Source organism: Anopheles stephensi, chromosome 3 (genome assembly GCF_013141755.1).
Source record: "Anopheles stephensi strain Indian chromosome 3, UCI_ANSTEP_V1.0, whole genome shotgun sequence".
Taxonomy (NCBI): Eukaryota; Metazoa; Arthropoda; class Insecta; order Diptera; family Culicidae; genus Anopheles; species Anopheles stephensi.
The window spans coordinates 71984112-72003551 of NC_050203.1; the positions used below are offsets into that span (position 1 = coordinate 71984112).

Sequence of the window (19440 nt, forward strand, 5' to 3'; positions counted from 1 at the left end):
ATGTTAAATTTGGGAATATGTTTTATCGACCCGAAATGAGAATCGATGAAAAGAAATGGGAAAAACCGCTCTCGCATTGCCGCTTCATTTTCTCTAACAACCTTGTGTTCGAATCAACGCGCTTGGACGGCGTGTGTTTACAGCACGTCTGATGCAGCACAGCTGAGAACCGCTACCTTTGCTAAGTTTTCCCCATGGAAAGTGTTTTTTCTTCTGGAAAGTGCAGAAAAGCGAAGGCCCAAAATAGAGCAGCTCGTACCGTGGAGTGTGTAGAGCTAACAGAAATTGCTTGTGGAATAAGTTAATTCGACGAAGCAGTGAGTGTTGCGAACAACACATCAGTTGCAGAGTGGTGGACCAAACTTTTAATACCGCTTTTAGTGCAAAAGGTGAGCGCGAAGTGCGACGACAGTCCACACATCATCAGTTCGCTATCTGACGCACACACACATACACGCACACACGCGCAGATACAGACACGGGAACCTCACGGGGGTTCAGGCCACTCGATTTCCCCTGTCATGGCGGCGTATTCGTGAAGCGAGTGAACAGATTTTCTTTTCGACCTTTTCAACTGAAAATTAGCCGTCAAACTCGGTGCTCTCGGTGCGTGTGCGAGGTGTTGGTAGCGCTGTACGCCGAGGAACGTTGCGCGTAGAGCAAGGGAGCGCGAAAGTGCAGTGTGAAAGGTGCTGGTCCGTGGTGGACAACAACACGCGGGACACATTATTACACAACCAACCGAAACGGTGAAGCCATCGTCGTCGTAGTCGTGGCCGTGTGTTCAAAGACGAAAAAGGGCGCAAGCAAAGTGCACGCGTATTATTGCAAAAACAAGCGCGCGCGTTCGTGTGTGTGCGGGTCGTGTGGTGCGTACCACAGACGAAAGTGAAGTTTTGCTCCCAACAGTGCAACAACAACGAGCAAAGTAGGCAGAAGGAAGGTGCGTTGCAAGAGCTAGAAAGAGAAGGAACGTTCGTATCGCATACACGTTGCCAACAGCAGCAGCACACACAGGCATGTACATCAACAACACGGATGCGTTAAAGATATGGCTGACGGCGGTCCTGGAACCGCTGTGCGATGCCGACCCGGCTGCCCTGGCCCGGTACGTGCTCGCCCTGCTGAAGAAGGACAAACCGGAGAAGGATCTGATCGTGTCGATGAAGGAACAGCTGGACGTGTTCCTGTCCGAGGAAACGCAACCCTTCCTCGAGCGGCTGTTCAAGGTGATCAAGAGCGAGGAGTATCTGAAGTGTGCGCCGGCTGCTCCGGCCGGCCAGGCCGTTAGCAACGGTGCCACGGCAGCAACGGCCATCGCTTCCTCGACCACCAGCGGTGGCGCGGGCTCCCAGCCGGCCACGGCATCAGTGACACCCGCCGTAACGCTGCAGGCGTCCTCCACCTCCTCGAACCATCAGCACCCCGAAGAGGTGAGCAGCAGCTCGCGGATGAGGATAAAGCGCGAATTTACGCCACCGCTGCAAGAATCGGGCTCACGGTCCAGCAAAGACGCACAGTCCAGTTCTGCCGCCTCGACCTACACCTCCGGCTCGTCGGCGGGCGGTAGCGCATCATCGGCGGTGGCCGGCGGTGTGTCGGCGAGCGGCGGATCTTCCACGTCGGATCGATCCTCCACATCACACCATCATCATCATCACAGCGAACAGCGCACGGAGAAGACATCTTCCAGTGGTACGCATAATTCCTCGTCATCGGTCAGCAGCAGCAGTAGTAGCGGTGGTGCGGCAGCGGGTGCAGGAACGGGGACGGGTACGGGAGGCGCCAGCAACCAAAAGTCGTCCACCTCCACCCATCATCATCCGCAGCAGCAGCAGCATTCGCCAATCAAAGGTTCCAGCAGCAAGGATGATCATGTAAGTTTTGGATTGCTTGGAAACTGCATAGCCGGTTGTGGCCAATGCGTGTAGAACCGCACGACGATGCGTGTGAGAGCGCGTTCTATGCGGTCCCCCCCCCCCCCCCCCCCCCCTTTCCGGTGGCGTACGGTGTCTCCCGCACGTAGCGCGGCACGAGATGAGTTGGGTGCTAAATTTATCCCGCGCAGTTTCGGGTTTACTATAAATATTATTAACAGCAAATGAAAATGGTACGGCCTGCGTTCGGCGCGCACATCCCAACCGGCTGTGCGGCCGTTGTGCGCCGGATAGGAAAGCACACGAGGGGGATCCATGGCATGCTAAGGGAGTGTCTCGGTATGGTGTAAAAATCATCATGCATGTTGCCATGTAGGAGGCAATCTTTTTATGTAGGGACTGATTATAGGGACCCAGGAGCTCAAGGTATGGGAGCGCCAGTTTAAAGGGTGGAAAATTTATATTTTGTTTCCCCTTTGTTCTACTCGAGCGTGGCTTGCATAGGCGATGAGTAATTTTAGTACTTCATTGATCGTTGTCACTGTCTAGTTTAGTCGTCTACAAACTTCAACAAGAGCACAGATCTGCGAGTGAGCAATATGATCACTAGAAAAGACGCGGCAAAGATCCAATTGCCAATCGCCGGTCTCTTTGTGGAACATTTCGTCCTGGCTCTAACAGATACAGCTTGTTTGTTGTGTGATATGGTTACTTTTTTTATTCTGATAGAACGAGCCCCATGGTCGTATTGCTTATATTTTAATTCTAGTAACAATAAGAATAGTTTCTTATGTTTTATTAATTAATTAATATTTTATGAAATTTGAGATTTGCTGGAATTCAAACATTATTAACATACACAAAGGCAGGCAAATGAGCACGGTTTCAGTGTGAAAAACACAAAACCATATTTTAAACGGCGCACTATAGCAATACTGGAGCACTTTACACCAACAACACAGCCTGTGTACGGCAAGTGACATTAAACGTGTAGCCAGAACGTGGCAGATCGCAGTAACGGCAGCATCCGGCTAGTCGTGCGTTGATCACGAGCGAGCGAAAGGGAATGTGTTGTACACTGCAGGCGGGCTCGAGCGTTGCTATCCTTGACCTCCTTCGCAGTCGATTTGACAATTTGACAACACACCCGCTGCTGCTGCTGCTGTTGCTGTAGGGGGCTGCACGCATTAAACGCCTTAAATTAAGCTATTTGCGTACGGCTGTTACTGTATGGGGAGATACCATTATCGCTGTAGTAAAAAAAAAAATTGATTGGTGTTTCAATGGATACATTGCCGATCCAGTTCAACAATATCTAGCCTCCAATTAAGTTGGTAGCGTTGAAACAAAAAACAATCAAGCAAATTTGTGCGCAATTCTCAGAATGATCTCTAGCTGATATGCAAACTGATTGCTACGTGTTCTATGTGCCGACAGCAACAGCAGGATTGGAACAAGATAGATGCACACATTCATCATCATCACCATCACCATCACCATCAGCATTATGATCAACAACAAAAGCCACTTTCAATTCATCCTCCTACCGAGACCGGGAGCGTAAATTGGGACCACCCCCGGTCGATGTGGAACGGTTTTTGTGTGTATGGATTGAATGGATTGTGCGTGTAATTTTGCTATTTATGTATTTTTTGCTTATACTTTACATGATTTGATGTTCTTTAATGTGGGGAGGGGGGCTGGTTCGGAATTTGAGTGACATCTTTTCTTTCGGTAGTTTTTACAGGGTTTGCCATGTTAGAAGGAAAGGTTACTGACTCGCGAATCACACACTGCTCATGACAATACTGTCCACCTGATTTAAACAATTTATGGCATTTCAGTTTGAACGATCTCCATTATTGTGCTCATCGTCAAAAAGTTTCTTAACGTTTTAGAATATTGCGCCTCTTTAACTTCACGTTTGTGTAAGGAATGATTTAAAAAACCCTCTCCTTATGATCTTTTTTTTTTTGCGTACTATCGTACTAAGCACTATCAGAATTACTTTTCCGTTCAAAATCACTTCTTTCCAGGCCTTATTGTTTGCCATTATTTCCCTCAATCAACATCAATTGCATTGAAAAACAAGGAATAATTGTTATTTAACACTTTTTGTATAAACAGAACCTACAAAATCGATTTTTTTTTACATACCGCCTTAAACACTGCAATGGATCAACACGTGAGAAGATTGACCGTAATGTACAATAGAATGCACACATGTAAACAAAGCTTTCCGCATTTTTTAGACATTCAGACGCATTGTTTTTTATCTGGTAAAACCGTGTAAAAACAACAATTAATGTTCAAGATCTAATTGCATTATCATGTAATGATTCTTAATTATTTGCTCAACAATTTTAACATCTGTTCGGAGTTCTCTAAAACACACAGTCATGCCTACGTCGTTTCGGAAACCCTGCAAGTACACGTACGTACCGATGCAATCATCCTATTTACGTGTGGGCAAGCCATTGCTCAGTTTGGTCTGGCCGGGGGTTTTTTTTTCTCGCCCAACCCTCCCTGGGCGCCCGGACGGATCGTGACTCTGATGATGACTGCGCGCGCATCTCGTTTCTAACGCAAGACCGTACAGGCGTGTACAAACTTGTTCAAACCTGCTGCACAGCGTGTGGCCACTTCTGTGTTACGTCTAGCGGCCAACGGGAAATCGGTAGCACGGAGATTAGGTCTGTTTGTTGATACTCGACTGGTGGTGGTGACCCTACCGCCGCCAACAGGAGCAGATGAGATGCATGATGGGCCATTATTTATGTATTTACCTCATACGCAGTGCGTTATGGAGTTGTGTAAAGTTCGTTGGTACGGAGGAATGATTAAAGCATCTGATCGGTGATGAGGAATGCGATCGCTTACATCAATGCAAAATTTTACGATCCCTACAGCTGTTTTACTAATTCCTCTCTCTCTCTCTCTGTCTCTTCCTTTTTTCTTTCCATCTTCCAGAGCAATAGTGGCAGTACGCGCCGTAGTCGCCGTATGCAGAATCGATCTCGCAGCCGTTCCCGGTCCCGGTCACGCTCGTACGAACGTACGCGCGACGCGCGTCGATCGCGCTCCCGCGAACTACAGCAGCGCACGCGCGGTGGAGGTACCGGTGGTGGTAGCGGTGGAACCAGCGGTGGCGGCAGTGGGAATGATTCCAAGTCCGGTGGACGTGGATCGTACCGCAACAAGTCACCGGTACGTAGCAGCGATTCGTTCCGGCGCTACGATCGAAAGGGATACAACAGTGATCGACGCAACAATAATGGGCCCAACAGCGCCGGCGGAAGTAATAGTGGGACGACCGGTAGCACGGCCACTGGTAGCGTTTCGAACAGCGGCAGTGGCAGCGGTGGAAATGGTGTCGGAAGTACCCGCTCGCAAAGGATACGATCGCATTCGCGTAGCCGCTCACCGTCGCCGAACTCGGATCGTCGAAAGATTGCTCGCTCGATGACACCGGTCCGTTCGGCGGCTGCCGCAGCAGCAGCAGCAGCAGCAGCAGGTGATGCAGCAGTAGTAAATCCGGTCACTGCGCTTGTTCCCCCAGTTACGGGCGGTGTGCCGCTTATTCCTGTCGGTGGTGGAACGGTTGCACCTACCATCGCTCCCGTACCTCCACCCTCGGTCGGATCGCTTGATCGCGTGCTGAATGCGGCGGGCGGCGAGGGTGGAGCTGCATCGGCCGCACCACTCGGTGGCGGATCTTCCAAGCGGCAGCGTTGCCGTGATTTCGACGAGAAGGGTTACTGCATGCGGGGTGAAACCTGCCCATGGGATCACGGTGTGGATCCGGTCGTGCTGGACGGGCTCAGCGATCCGGCCATGATCGCTCAAATGCGTGGTACGATTGTGCCCGAGTACAGTCCCGACGCGCCAGAGCTGTGGAACAAACCGCCGAACATGCCGGGTGGACCGATTGGCGGTGTTCCTGCGATCCGGCCGGGGCCGGCACAGCGGCTCGGTGGTGGCATTGGTGGGTTCCTTCCGCGCGGCGGACCCGTCGGTATGGGTCTTGCGTTCCGTGGCGTTTCTCCCGTGTTTCCGATGCAAGGTTTCGCCGGCAATCCGATCGGTGCGACTCCACTGCAGCGCGAGCTGATTTCCGTGCCGGTTGTGGATGCGAACAAGGGTGGCGATGTGTCGGCGGATCATCGGGGCGGCAGTCGCTTCGAGCCGGAAGATGCCGTTGCCATTGCGGACGGACCGATGGTGATGGGTGGTGGCGGTAAGCGTAAAATGCCCATGAACAATAGGCACGGACCGCGCGCTCTCGGTGGTGGACACGGTGGTGTTGGCGGACCCGGTGGACCTGGCTCGATGATGATGAACCCGCAGCACAACTGTTCGCTCGAGCTGCGCAAAATCCCACGCGGATTGAACGAGATTTCGCATTTGAACGATCACTTCTCCAAGTTCGGCAAGATCACGAACATACAGATCCGGTACGATAACGATCCGGAGGCGGCCATTGTCACGTTTACCTCGCACGCGGAAGCAAACGTTGCGTACCGGAGTACCGAGGCGGTGCTGAACAATCGGTTCATAAAGGTGTTTTGGCACATACCGCCGGCCGGCGGTGAGCAGCCCGCCATTACCGCCCCGGCCAAGACGGAACATTCGCTGCGAAGATCGTACCCGAATCAGTACAGCATTAACAACAACCTAAGCTCGGCGGGAGCAACCGGCACGACACAAACCGGCCCAACCGTTGCCGGTGGCAAAACGCTGCAAACGAAGGACGATGGAAACGGTGGCCAGGCGGTGACGGTGGTGGCGAACGGAAACGAGAATCTCGCACCACAGCAGCAGGTGCCGTCGGGTCCGAAAGCGCACGGTAACAACGCCAACAAATACATCAGCCCCGGTACGGGTGGACCGGGTGCGGCGGGTACGGGCGGTGCCGGTGGCAAGATGGCCGCCCGGGCACAGAACGAAATGTTGCGCAAGCGGCAGGAGCAGTTCAACAAGGGCATCAACGAGCGCAAATGCTTCCTGATGGACGGTTACCTCAAGGAGCAGCGCAAACTGCTCGAACTGATCGTAACGTACGAGGCGAACGATCCCCGCCGGCCCCAGCTGAAGGAATCGCTCGACGAGCTGCAAACGAAGATTAACAATCTGGGCAAAGAGATACAGCAGGACCATCAGCTGCTGAAGGCGAACTCGGCGACCCGGGGACCGAACAGTCACGGACCGAAGCACAAAACGAAGGCGCAGCACGAACGGGAACAGCTCGATGCGGAGCTGGAACAGATTGCGCAGGAGCAGCGTACGTTCCGTGCGCCGGACGGGGCGCCAATGGTCGGCGGGCCCACGGTGCAACCGATCGGTCACAAACCGTACGGCGGCGGTGTTGGTTCGCGTAAGGGTGGTGCCGGTGCGGTCGTCCGGGTAGCACCGCCCGGTTCGACCAGCGTCGATCGGCGACCGACCACCATCCTCATTACCGGCTTTGTGGAGGAGGAAGCGGAAACGCTGCTGGACCACTTCAAGCAGTTCGGTGAGGTGACGAAACATCAGCTGGATAAGGCGGAACCCTCGCTGCAGATCAGCTTCAGCACGCGACCGGTGGCGGAGAAGGCACTGGCCCGGGGTAAGCAGTTTAACAAGAAGCTGCTTTCGATCGTGTGGCAGACGACGGCAGCGATTGCACCGACCACACCGACCGGTGGTGGTGGTGCGTCCGGTGCGAACGCTGTGGCGGCGGCCACACCGGCCGAAACTGGTAAGGAGGGCGGCCATCCGCTGGTGCATTCGAGCAGCGGCGACGACGATGCCAGAACGAAGCTGTGCGACTTTGACGAATCGGGTGCGGATCAGCTGGGCGGCGGAGGCGGTAACGGTGGCGTCGGTGGTGCGGACATTAACTCATCCTCGATGGAAACGCTGACCGAGACGGACGAGCTGACCGACATGCCGCACATGGTGGAGGAGGAGGAAGACGAAGACGACATGGAGGGGGAACGGTCGTGGCGTCGTTAATGACCGTTTAAAGTCCTTTATTCGGTCGCTTAATAGTTCGCCAGATTCGTTTTTGTTTGTTTTTCTTCTCTTCTCTTTGGTTAGGATTTAGTACAAGAATGCATGCGTGTGTACTCTGTATGTGTGTGTGTGTGTGTGTGTGTATGTAAAGCTATTATTTTCAAAATGCTGAAAATTTACTACATTTCAATTGCGCAAGCGTTTTTTCTTGTTATTTTATTATTTGAAAGCGTACCATTGTCGCGGAGTCACACATGGCGCGATAGAAGTAGTAGTTACGGTTAAACGAATTAGTAATGGTGTGAGTATGCTTTATAACGCATATACAGGTAGCCGCCCTAGGAAGAAGAATTTGGATTGAGCAAAGTCGATAACAGGTCGATGATGGAATTATGAAGATTAATTTTATAACGTTTGTTTTTAATGAAGATTGCCGAAGCTCTTGAAATTATTGTGTGTGTATGTGTTTTGGTTAGATTTTAGGCTTCTTATTTCTGGTTCTGGCAAGCGAGATTGGCCCTCTCTTTTTTTTGCGCTTTCCCTACACCCCGCGGTTGCGGTTTGGCAAGTTTCATATTCTTTTTTCGTGTTTGCCATTTTGACTTCGATTTGAATGCATTTTTGCAAAGAATAAAACGCATTCAGAATGTTTGCGCTAGAAACCAAACGAATCGATGTAGTTTGTAGGGCCCCCCCCCCCCCCCCCCCCTTCGAACGCCTGTTTAAACCGCGTGTACGAGCAATTCCTTTGTCGGCAGCGATAGATAGAAATAGGTGTATGTAAAAAAAAGCTACCCTCAAACAGACAACAGGAAACACCGTTTTGTAATTTGTTTAGCAGTAAAATGAAACAACAACAGGGGAGAAAACGGGGGTACTGCCCTTGGGTTTAAACTATTGTTTAATGTGAAGATGATCGTGTTACATTGTAAAGAGCAATTGTAAAGATTAATTGCGCGAGCCCTCATCCGGACTTGCACGAAAGCAGCAGCGCAAAGGCTCGCTGTAAAGGGCATTAAGTAATGCGACAGCCAGTGCAACGCCGGCGGTACGCGCAATTGGTCAATGAAACGTATACCGGGGGGGAAAAGAAAGAAAAATTGTACGAGTAGCTCGTAAGTCGAAGCCAAACGAAAAAAAAAACAAAAACGAAAAGAAAAAATGCAAACAACACCAGCAAAACAACAAGAAAACAAAGGAAAAGAATGAACTGTGAAACGCATAGTGGGGTAAAAAAATGAAGTAACACTCCACTAGAAAAAAAGCGCAAAAAAGAAAAGAATGAACATGAAAAAACAAGAGAAACAAAAAGAACAACCCAATCACAGTAACATACAAAACATACAAGCAACACCAGCGATGTGCGATGGTGAAACAAAGCAAACAAAACAAAACCACCTGGCATTGGTGGCATGAATGGAGAGAACAAAAAAAAAAAAAGAAAAGAAAACATAGCAAAAAAGTCGCTGTAAAATTGGCGAAATGCCCGAGATAAGCAAAAAATTATGATTGCAAAACATTAGCACCGTTTTTTGAGTATGATAGTACCTATGACTATTGCTACTATTAATGCTTCTACTACTACTACTACTACTACTAATAATAATAATTATAATAAAGTGAGTTTAAGTAATGATTTCAAAGCAGAAATTGCAGCGCGACCCGCAACTCCAACCTTGCGAACAGGAGTTGTGTGCATAGTCATACAAACAAAATCAAACCGTGTTTTATTTCACCGGGGGTAAATTTGGGGGGAGGCGGAGCGAGTGGGTGGGGGAGATTTTCTGGGTGTTATTGAGAAAATTTAAGTTACAACTGATATAATAATTATTGATATTTTACAGATGCCACGTGAACTAAGCCACGTTTGAGGGGGAAACAGTTCGGAAGGATTTTTGGTGCCAATAATGTATGGAAGTCAAGCTTCATAGGCTATAATAGATGATCTCACCATTTGAGATGGGTTGAGGTTGCTGATGTCATGAGAATGGCACCAGACGATCCAGTCGATGAAGTCCCTTTTACGACTACTCACTACGCTTATCGATAGCGCTTATTGTCACTGCCAAGGATCTATCTTTTTTTTTGTTTACAACAGGACTGTTTTATAGTTATATTTTAATTTATTAATGTATAGTAAATAACTATTTTAAGACAATCTTTTAACCGTCACTCTGCTACTCGAATTCAATTTCAGTTTTAACTACGAAATTCACATCCACCCCTGTTCGCTCTCGGTAACGTGCGATATCGGCCTCGAGCATCATTTTCCGGATGGCTACCTTCATCGTGTACTGCCTCGGAGGTGACCATTCCGCAAGCAGGTTACCAACCCACGCTCCAAAAACCGCTTCGTCCGTCCGGTGTCGACATTCTTCCACCAAACGGCATGTTGCGGCAGAAACTGTTTCCAAAGTGTTTAATATGCGGTTACTATGGGTTCGGTTGATTTCAGCTCGGCGCCGGCTTAAGGCAATCGTACGCCGATGGCTCGAAACCGTTCGTGCTGGTCCCGGTGGTGACGTTTCTTCCGCGCGGGAAGTTTCCGGTGTTAAAGGAGTTTCCGCACGGGAAGGTTCCGGTGGTGGTGTTACCGTACGAGACGTTCCTGGTGGCGGCGTGACCAGTGGAGACAGGCCAGCTGATGGAGTTATGTCCGCGAATGGGTCAACAGGTGGCACGAGGTCTTGAGATAAATTAGGTGATTCGAGTAATAGCTAGAATGGAACAAACATTATTAGATAGGCCTTAAGGGGTACGAAAATAGGCTTGATAAAAAATAATAATTACAGATTTGCGTGCCAACAGCCTAAGATTGCGAGGAGTTTTTAAAGTGTGCTGTATACTTTTGGTCGCTCTAGCTACCGTCGATGTCGATACATTGATACCGTATTCCTCTTTCAGCTTGTCCACAATCTGTTTGAGCGTGGTCGTGTGATCTTCCTCTAGCCACTCCTTGATCCTCTGCACGTGATGCGTGTCTATTATCTTCACGTACGATGCGTTACGCACCGTTGCCGCTGTCCGCCCGGTTTCGCGAAATCGTTTCACAATTCCATGCACGGTTCTGTGCTTCATCTGTAGCATCCCGGCAATCTCCTTCATGTTGTACCCTTTTTCGTACGCACGCACGATTCTTTCGCGATCGAGATTGGACGTCGGCTTTTTGGAGTTCAATGGTTTCATTTTGCCTACGAAACGTAAGGGATATGCATCAAAGACGATTGATGAAATGTAGGGAAAAAAAGGGTAAATAAATACCGTTTTGAATGAGAGCTTCCCTAAAACACGGAGGTTTATTTGATAAAATTTTAATGAAAACAAACAAACAAAATGCTAGGGTTTGACAAACCGTCGTTGAACTGTCAAATCCGATGATAGCTGGCTGCGATACGATTCTACCGTGCGCGATACGAACGAAGTTAGGAACGGGCGTATTTTTATATTGTTTACCGGCACCTTTAAGAGATCGGTAATTGATGGATTTTTTTGGTCGGAAGACATGATTAAGATAGAGTGGGGATCCAATTTGGAGTTGTAATCTTGCTAGTTCCTGCGGCGACTTATGAGAAGTCGTGGTTCCAGGCGAGTTTTATATGGCTTAGCATATTATTGGTCACGAAAAAGAGCTCATTTTTTCATCTACATTCGTAATTGATGATGTAGGAAAGAGTCGCTACTGCGCAAAATTACGATTGTGTGGATTGGTAGTGCGAAAACACACGTAAAGCGTCCCGTCATCCACGCGATCGTAAACAGCCCCATTCCAATCTTACTCGAGCTGTCAAACTGTCATTTCAGTGCGAGATAGCAAACAAACCAAACATCAACAACCGACGCACGTGCAAGGGAATCAAACGCTGCAAGCCACGGGCCCTAAAAACGAGTGAAGAAGTACTTTTCTTGTTAACGTACAGTGAAATCCCATTCCTCATCTGCACACGAAGGACCTTCCCGTAAGCCCAACGCACAATGTCGACTGTGGACGATTTGTTTAGCGTGTTCGAACAGGAGAACGATGACGACAATGGGCCCGTGCCGGTCGTGATGGTTGAACCACCGGCCGTGGCCGCGTCCGTAAATAAATCGAACAGAGATGATAGCGATGAAAAAGGGTTTGTAGCATCGACTGTGTGATGCAAGCTAGTAGAATTTCAACATAGTTTTTTTTTGTTATTTGTTACAGTGAGCCAGCTGCAACGGGACGTAACAAGCGCGACCTGGAGGTAATTCAAACGTTAAGCGACGACGAACAAGTTCCCAAGAAAGCCAAGGTGGAATCGATACTGGACGACATTAAGTAAGTGCAATGAAACGCTGCAATCTGCCTTCATGCAGTTAATACCCTTTGTTCTGTTCGTTTGCACCAGCCTGGACAACATTGAGAGTCGCATCAAGGTGCACACGATACAGTCGCCGGAAGCGTGCACGCACGAGGTGGCCGTATACCCGGACCAGAAGTACATGCCACTGAAACCCGCCACCGGCAAACCGGCCAAGGAGTACGCCTTCGTGCTGGATCCGTTTCAGCGCGAAGCGATCCTGTGCATCGAAAACAGTCAATCCGTACTGGTGTCCGCCCATACGTCCGCCGGTAAAACGGTGGTGGCGGAATATGCTATCGCAAAATCTCTGGCCGACAAGCAGCGCGTCATCTACACCACACCGATTAAGGCACTTTCCAACCAAAAGTACCGCGAGTTTCACGAAGAGTTTAAAGACGTCGGTCTGGTGACGGGTGATGTGACGATCAATCCGAGCGCTTCCTGCCTGATTATGACGACGGAAATTCTGCGCAACATGCTGTACCGTGGTTCGGAGATTATGCGCGAGGTCGGGTGGGTCGTATTCGACGAGATTCATTACATGCGCGACAAGGAGCGCGGTGTGGTGTGGGAAGAAACGCTCATCCTGCTGCCGGACAACGTGCACTACGTGTTCCTGTCCGCCACGATTCCCAACGCACGCCAGTTTGCGGAATGGGTGTGCCATCTGCACAAACAACCGTGCCATGTGGTGTACACGGATTATCGGCCGACACCGCTGCAGCACTACCTGTTTCCGGCCGGTGGCGATGGGATACATCTGGTGGTGGATGAGCGGGGCCAGTTTAAGGAGGACAACTTTAACACGGCCATGAACGTGCTGCAGACGGCGGGGGAAGCGGCAAAGGGCGATCAAAAGGGTCGGAAGGGTGGCCTGAAAGCGTCGAATCAGGGCGAGACGAACATTTTCAAGATTGTGAAAATGATAATGGAGCGGAACTTTGCCCCCGTCATCATATTCTCGTTCAGCAAGAAGGATTGCGAGGTGTACGCGATGCAGATGGCAAAGCTGGACTTTAATTCGACGATGGAGAAGAAGCTGGTCGACGAGGTGTTTAACAACGCGATGGATGTGCTGACGGAGGAGGATCGTCAGCTGCCGCAGGTTGAGAACGTGCTGCCTCTGTTGCGCCGCGGAATCGGCATCCATCACGGTGGATTGCTGCCCATTCTCAAGGAAACGATCGAGATCCTGTTCGGCGAAGGTTTGATTAAGGCACTGTTTGCAACGGAAACGTTCGCGATGGGATTGAACATGCCGGCCCGTACGGTTCTCTTCACCAGCCCGCGCAAGTTCGATGGCAAAGACTTCCGCTGGGTAACGTCGGGTGAATACATTCAAATGTCGGGGCGTGCCGGTCGACGTGGGTTGGACGACAAGGGTATCGTTATCCTGATGATCGACGAAGCCGTTTCGCCGATGGTTGGCAAGGACATTGTGCAGGGCCGTCCGGATCCGATCAATTCCGCATTCCATCTAACGTACAACATGGTGCTGAATCTGCTGCGCGTCGAAGAAATCAACCCCGAGTACATGCTGGAACGATCGTTCTTCCAGTTTCAGAATCAATCCTCCATACCGGACATTTACAAGCGTGTGCAGCGCAAACAGAAGCAACTGCTGGCGGTGGAAATTAAGGACGAGCAGTCGATCGTTTCGTACCACCACATCCGCGAGCAGTTGGATCGGCTTGGGCAGGAGTTCCGGGAGTACATAACGCGACCGGTTTATTTGGTCCCGTTCCTGCAGCCTGGTCGTATGATAAAGATCCAATCGGATGCGGGCGAGTTCGAGTGGGGCATCATAGTGAACTTCAAGAAAGAGAACGCTAGCTCGAAGCAAAATCCGCTGAAAACCGAGCAGAAGGTGGTCATCGATGTGTTGCTTCACGTCGCGGATGGATTCGAGAAGGAAGGCATCCCCAAACCTTGTCCACCGGGAAAGCGTGGATCGGTAGAGGTAGTTCCCGTGCTGCACAAGCTCGTGTCGCGCATCAGCTCGCTGCGTGTGTACTATCCGAACGATCTGCGTCCGGCGGACAATCGTCGATCGGTGCTGAAAACGATCGAGGAAGTGAAGAAACGGTTCCCGCAGGGTCCTCCACTACTAAACCCCATAACCGACATGCACATCCAGGAGAAAGAATTCCAAGGTATCGTCGAGATGATAGACAAGTTTGAGAAGCGCCTCTTCGCTCACCCGCTGCACGAATCGTCCGGTCTCGAACGATTGTACGCCCAGTACATGAACAAGCTGGAGCTGGAGAAGGAACTACGCAACGAAAAGAACGCTCTCCGCGAAGCACGCAGCCTGCTGCAGATGAGTGAGTTGAAGCATCGGAAGCGTGTGCTTCGCCGACTCGGATACTGTACGACGGCCGATGTGATCGAGTTTAAGGGACGGGTGGCGTGCGAGCTTAGCTGTGCCGACGAACTGCTCATCACGGAGATGGTGTTTAACGGTACGTTTACCGACCTAACGCCTGCCCAATCGTGCGCTTTGCTGAGCTGCTTCGTGTGCGACGAGAAGAGCAGTGAGATGCCGGCCGCCACGCAGGAACTGTCGGGGCCATTGCGTCAGATGCAGGATCTAGCACGCCGGATAGCGAAAGTGTCGAACGAGTGTAAGGTGGAGGTGGACGAGGAGCGGTACGTCGATTCGTTCAAACCGTTCCTGATGGATGTGGTGTTGTGCTGGTGTAAGGGCGCTACCTTTGCCCAGCTCTGCAAGATGACGGACATTTTCGAGGGGTCCATTATTCGGTGTATGCGTCGGCTGGAGGAACTGTTGCGCCAGATGGTACAGGCGTCGAAAACGATCGGCAACACGGATCTGGAGAACAAGTTCTCCGAAGCGATTCGGCTGCTGAAGCGTGATATCGTGTTCGCGGCGTCGCTTTACTTGTAAGGATGTGGAGGCGGGAGAATGATATGAGCGGGAGTAGAGATGGCAGAGGAAGATAGTGTAAGGAGAATAATAAAATAAATAATAAAACTTGAGACGACGACGAAACGATGTGGGGTATTTCATAAGTTGGTGGATCATTTGAGTGGAAGATGAGCGCTAAGAATCAAGCAGATACATAGATTTTTGCGAGCCGAATCATGATGGAATTCTGTTTCTCAAGTCAGAATTCCCAAGGGCTCAAAAGTTAAACTAACGGGAACTTGTGTGGCCACGATTAAATAAATATAGGGGTTTTTATGGTTCCTGCAATTGATGTAATTCCGCGTAGAATTAGTTGATGATCTTGGAGTTCATTTGCAATTACTTAAGCTTAAAAATCGTATAACTGGATTTTAATATTCAGACACTGATGTTAAAATCTTGGATGCTAGCTTCTCAGGGTGTTCCAGATAAAGTTCCAGCATGAGTTCATGGAAGCATGCAGGAATCTTGGAGCTTGAGAAATTATTGGGCGAAACACAGCAGGAAATGCAAGGAAATTTGAATAAAATTCAAACAGTACTCTTGATACTGTTTGGAAAGAATTTGAACCTGGCTTGGTCAACAACTTGTTGGGCCTATAAGGTCCAGATTGGACTTTGGGCATTTCTTGGAACAAAACTGGAATATTTCTTGGAAGAAAGTTTGACGAAGTACGGGTTGATGTCCAAGGTAATTTAGATAGCATCGAAATAAGAAAATGATATCACCACAATGAATTAAAAAAAAAAAAGAATCTATGGAGACTTACAAATGTTAGCGATTCAAATTTTGCTGTACACTGTATTGAGGTATAGTACTGAAGCTATAACTATTCTATATAGGGCTTGCTTTGTCTGTCGCGATAGGTGATTTTCAGGATATGATTCAAGAAGATGATGATGACTTAAATGCATTTTAACTAGTTACTGTTAGCTACAATTTATCTAGAACTATTTACGAGTTTTGGATGCCGTACCCATGAATTTTTGAACTTAAAAGGATCTTCAGAATATTAGGATCAGCTTTAAATGATCATATACACCTTCATAAGGATTAACAAGCTAAACGATAGATCAATTCTCCATACGGTCCGCATGCGCAAGACATTAAGGATATTAGAACTGATATACAGCACAGGATAGTACACGAGTGCCAACTGAGTACCGACGCCTCTTTCTAAAACCCATTGTTTTGTTCATTGGTCACCCCGTTTGTAGGAATAGCGCCTCAAAAAGGCTTTTCCATCTTTAAGGCTCCGAAAAAAGCCTCCAAGGATTTCCCCCAAATTTCCTGTCAAACAAGCGGACACTTCAGACGCATCCATCGATCCACCAGCAGCTGTCAGACGAGATTTTCCCCCAATTTCAGCACAGTAAGGACAAAAGCGCTTGACAGTGGCGGCGTTCCTGGTGTTCCTCGTTGGAGCCCTTCCGGAAGGTGTGTGTTTTCCTTCTTCCAGCGCCAGCTCAAATCAGTGGTCTAGTGGTCCAGTGTGTCCAGTGCCGTTACGCATCAGTGAAACTAGCAGAAGGTGAAAAGCATAGTGCCCAACACAGCAAAATCGACAGCTTGACACGACACGAGCGCGTTTGGGGTTGGGTTGGCTGTTTTTTTTTCTTAAAGTTTTTGATCCCCCTTTTTTCGCCTTCCTCTCGCCCCAAAACTGACGGACGCTAGTGGAAATTACTGAAGGCGGAGGGAGGGGGGGGGGAGAGAGAGGGAAGGGAGACCGGAAGGAGAAATGGCTCCCCCCTTACTAACTCTCTCGTGGAAACTCTCTCGTGAGTTTTTTTTTCCCAGCGCGTGCGCATCCAGTCTGTGACTCGTGCGAAAACGAAACACCGCGGGAGGAAAACCTACGCGCGTGTGTGTGTGTGTGATGGGGATCTAGCAGCGAGGGAGGAAAATTCTCTCACGGTCAGGACGGAAAAACGGTTTCGCAAAAGGAATACGCGCGTTTCCCAAAAACGGTGTCTCCAGTAGTATCGGCTAGCGTACGCGCGTACGGATCGTGTGCTCGTGTTGCCCAGCGTGTACCGTCGTCTCGGTCAAACCTCCGGAGTGTTGGTGTGGTGGACGCTTCCACCGTTGCCGTCCCGGTCCCTGCCACCGATTGCGGATTATTGGTAGGCACGGTAGGCACGGCAATGAGGATATCTTTGTTTTTTTTTTTCAATTCAACTAACCATTAAAAGGAAAACGCACCCTAGTGGAGTTTGTTGGTGGTGAAAATGGTGAAAATTGAAAAGCTTTTATTTTAGTGTGACCCATCAGCGGGCAAGGACAAAAATGCGGTTTTACGAAGGACACAACGTTTTGGGCTTGTACCGTGGCGAGTTCCCTTTTTGTTCTGCACTCTGTGGTCTGTGTGTTTGTGAGGTCCAAATGTTGGCTGTGATTGGGCGGGTGGGTGGTTGTGTAAATTTATATCTATACCCGACATCCCTTCACATACACGCTCAAGCTTGAAGGTAAAGCCCGCGTAACGCTCACCCCGTAACGCACCTACGTAACGCCCGTAGCGCCCGTAAATGAGTGCTCCAAAAACGCAGCGAGGAAAAACGCCTTCCCGATGCCGCCGTTTCTTCTTTCAGGATGGTTGAGCTATCTCCACCTTTTCCACTCATCTTCCTCCACCCTTCGTTACGCCCGTGGACAAATAACGCGGGCTTCACCGATGGTAGCTGAACCGAAAAATCGTTTCCATTTCGCTTGTGCTCCGATCGGTGGTGATTATACTAACTCGATTAGACGGATGTTAGACGACGGTGCCGATGTGACGTTCCCCACTGTCCTTTCGCTCTCTCGCTCTCTCGCTCGCTTCATCACGCGGTGGAGCATAAAGGACCCCGGACTCCTTCCCCGTTGTGTGGCACGCGTGCGTGCATGTGATCCGATGTGCTTTCCCTGTGCCGGGGAAACTCGAAACACGGCATCGGGAACAGCCACACAACCCGCAAGAAGACGTCCGCCCATTGTGAACGTTCGCCGAGAGTTGGCTGAAAGCGGAAGGAAAGCATCCTTCATGCGAAAGAGTGTGATGAGGGGTGGGGGGAGGGGGTGGAGAAAGGGAGGAAATGTAAGTGCGGAGCTCGTAACTCACCACCCCCCCCCATTGGATTTGGATTTGGGGAAGATTCTGTAAGCCTGAAGCTTTGGACTGTTTTTTTTTTTGTTGTTGTTCGCTCAGGAGAACTGATGAACTGAGATTACGACGAATCTTGTCCCCGCAAAAACTTCGCCCAGAGCTGAATTGCAGCAAGTGCAAGTGGAGTTGATATGCATCGCTAGATGTGGTCGCCCCACGCCCCACGAACCAATGCAGTGCAGCATGTGACTTTCGGTGGGTGAAGTTTTCCAACATGACGACGGTGTGCCCTACGGATATTGAATTCTGAAGAATTTGGGTGGAAAAAAAAGGTGTCGGTTTTCTTGGAGGGAAGTGTCCCAAAGTTTACGGAGGATATTGGTGTGTTTTGTTGAGTGTGCGTATGCGTGTGGGCTGCCAGTGTCGGTGAATTGTGTGGAATACTATAGTACGGAGCCACTACTACTAGGAATTGGGCTGGAGTAGTTACCGCTCTAGCTAGTAGTAAATAGGATCCTACACAACCTTAGTGGTCGCGCGTGTGTGTGTGCATTGGCGTGTGTAAAGCTGTGAGTTGTAGCTAGCAGATGCTGCGTCGATTACGCTCCTATAGTACAGGGAGCTGTGCATTTGCTTAGTGGCAAGGCAAAAAACAAGAATCTCTAACCATCCTACAGCCTCCAACTTGAAATAGGCGGAAGATTTTGTGAGAGAAAGCGAGAAAAACAAATGGAGAGAGAGAGAGAGGAGAACCAATATTCCAACAAGAAGAGAATCTGTGGTACATTGTGTTTCATCCGTTGGAAAATAGCAAAAGACATACAGTGTGCATAACGGAGGGCCTCGAGCCATCAGGCAAATCGCTACAGTGAGAAGCATTAATCAAACTCCGCGATGGCTGCTGCGGGTTAGTGTTGAGATGGTCCAGTTTTGTGTCGAACTGGATCGAACGGTTCGATAAGAAGTAAAAAAAAATGGTAGAAAAGGAAAAGTGTACCGAGAAGAAAAACCTCATCCAAGTGTGTTGGCTTTTTTGTGATTTATCTAGTTCGTTAGCAACTCTTTTTCCTTCTCTTTTTTGTTGTTGCTTTTTTCGTTTTTTTATGTTTTTATTGGGTTATCTTCTTTAGTTATATTTCTTTTCTCCTTTTTCTTCTTACTACTTTGATGTTTCATTTCCTATTATTTTTTGTTGTATTAAAACTACCAAAATTTTACTACTACGAC

General features: G+C 49.3%; 4 protein-coding genes across 10 annotated transcripts in view; 3 read left to right on the forward strand and 1 right to left on the reverse strand.

Moving 5' to 3' along the window:
* Positions 1–160: 160 nt before the first annotated feature.
* On the forward strand, positions 161–9586 carry LOC118510582 (zinc finger protein swm). Its single transcript, XM_036052574.1, has 2 exons — positions 161–1877; positions 4848–9586. The coding sequence occupies exons 1-2, from the start codon at positions 1020–1022 to the stop codon at positions 7869–7871; spliced, it is 3882 nt and encodes a 1293-aa protein (XP_035908467.1). The 5' UTR covers positions 161–1019; the 3' UTR covers positions 7872–9586.
* Positions 9587–9957: 371 nt separating this feature from the next.
* Positions 9958–11282, reverse strand: LOC118509253. The gene is made up of 3 exons (XM_036049588.1): positions 11133–11282; positions 10662–11062; positions 9958–10588 (listed from the first exon to the last, which is right to left on the reverse strand). The coding sequence occupies exons 2-3, from the start codon at positions 11055–11057 to the stop codon at positions 10049–10051; spliced, it is 936 nt and encodes a 311-aa protein (XP_035905481.1). The 5' UTR covers positions 11058–11062; positions 11133–11282; the 3' UTR covers positions 9958–10048.
* A 393-nt stretch (positions 11283–11675) lies between these two features.
* On the forward strand, positions 11676–15196 carry LOC118513223 (exosome RNA helicase MTR4). The gene is made up of 3 exons (XM_036058750.1): positions 11676–11986; positions 12058–12171; positions 12242–15196. Exons 1-3 carry the CDS (start codon positions 11844–11846, stop codon positions 15102–15104), a joined length of 3120 nt encoding a protein of 1039 aa, XP_035914643.1. The 5' UTR covers positions 11676–11843; the 3' UTR covers positions 15105–15196.
* A 1287-nt stretch (positions 15197–16483) lies between these two features.
* The window catches only part of LOC118511274 (voltage-dependent calcium channel subunit alpha-2/delta-4), a 74097-nt gene continuing 71140 nt past the window's right edge, over positions 16484–19440 (forward strand). For 3 of the 7 annotated variants that reach the window (XM_036054162.1, XM_036054168.1, XM_036054167.1), the window contains exon 1: positions 16492–16656. The gene's annotated coding sequence lies outside the window, so the exon portion shown is untranslated. Of the gene's footprint in view, positions 16657–17050; positions 17261–18618; positions 19121–19440 lie in introns of those variants that run through there. The other 4 variants (XM_036054165.1, XM_036054163.1, XM_036054164.1 and 1 more) reach the window with 4 other exon arrangements.

What these genes read in the sequence shown, in the direction of transcription:
- LOC118510582 (XM_036052574.1), top strand. Translation starts at nt 1,020, where the DNA reads ATGTACATCAACAACACGGATGCGTTAAAGATATGGCTGACGGCGGTC. An exon ending in CCAGCAGCAAGGATGATCAT is followed by an intron (nt 1,878 to 4,847) that starts GTAAGTTTTGGA and finishes TCCATCTTCCAG; the next exon opens with AGCAATAGTGGCAGTACGCG.
- LOC118509253 (XM_036049588.1), bottom strand. Translation starts at nt 11,057, where the DNA reads ATGAAACCATTGAACTCCAAAAAGCCGACGTCCAATCTCGATCGCGAA. An exon ending in GGCTGTTGGCACGCAAATCT is followed by an intron (nt 10,589 to 10,661) that starts GTAATTATTATT and finishes GTTCCATTCTAG; the next exon opens with CTATTACTCGAATCACCTAA.
- LOC118513223 (XM_036058750.1), top strand. Translation starts at nt 11,844, where the DNA reads ATGTCGACTGTGGACGATTTGTTTAGCGTGTTCGAACAGGAGAACGAT. An exon ending in GATGATAGCGATGAAAAAGG is followed by an intron (nt 11,987 to 12,057) that starts GTTTGTAGCATC and finishes TATTTGTTACAG; the next exon opens with TGAGCCAGCTGCAACGGGAC. An exon ending in TCGATACTGGACGACATTAA is followed by an intron (nt 12,172 to 12,241) that starts GTAAGTGCAATG and finishes CGTTTGCACCAG; the next exon opens with CCTGGACAACATTGAGAGTC.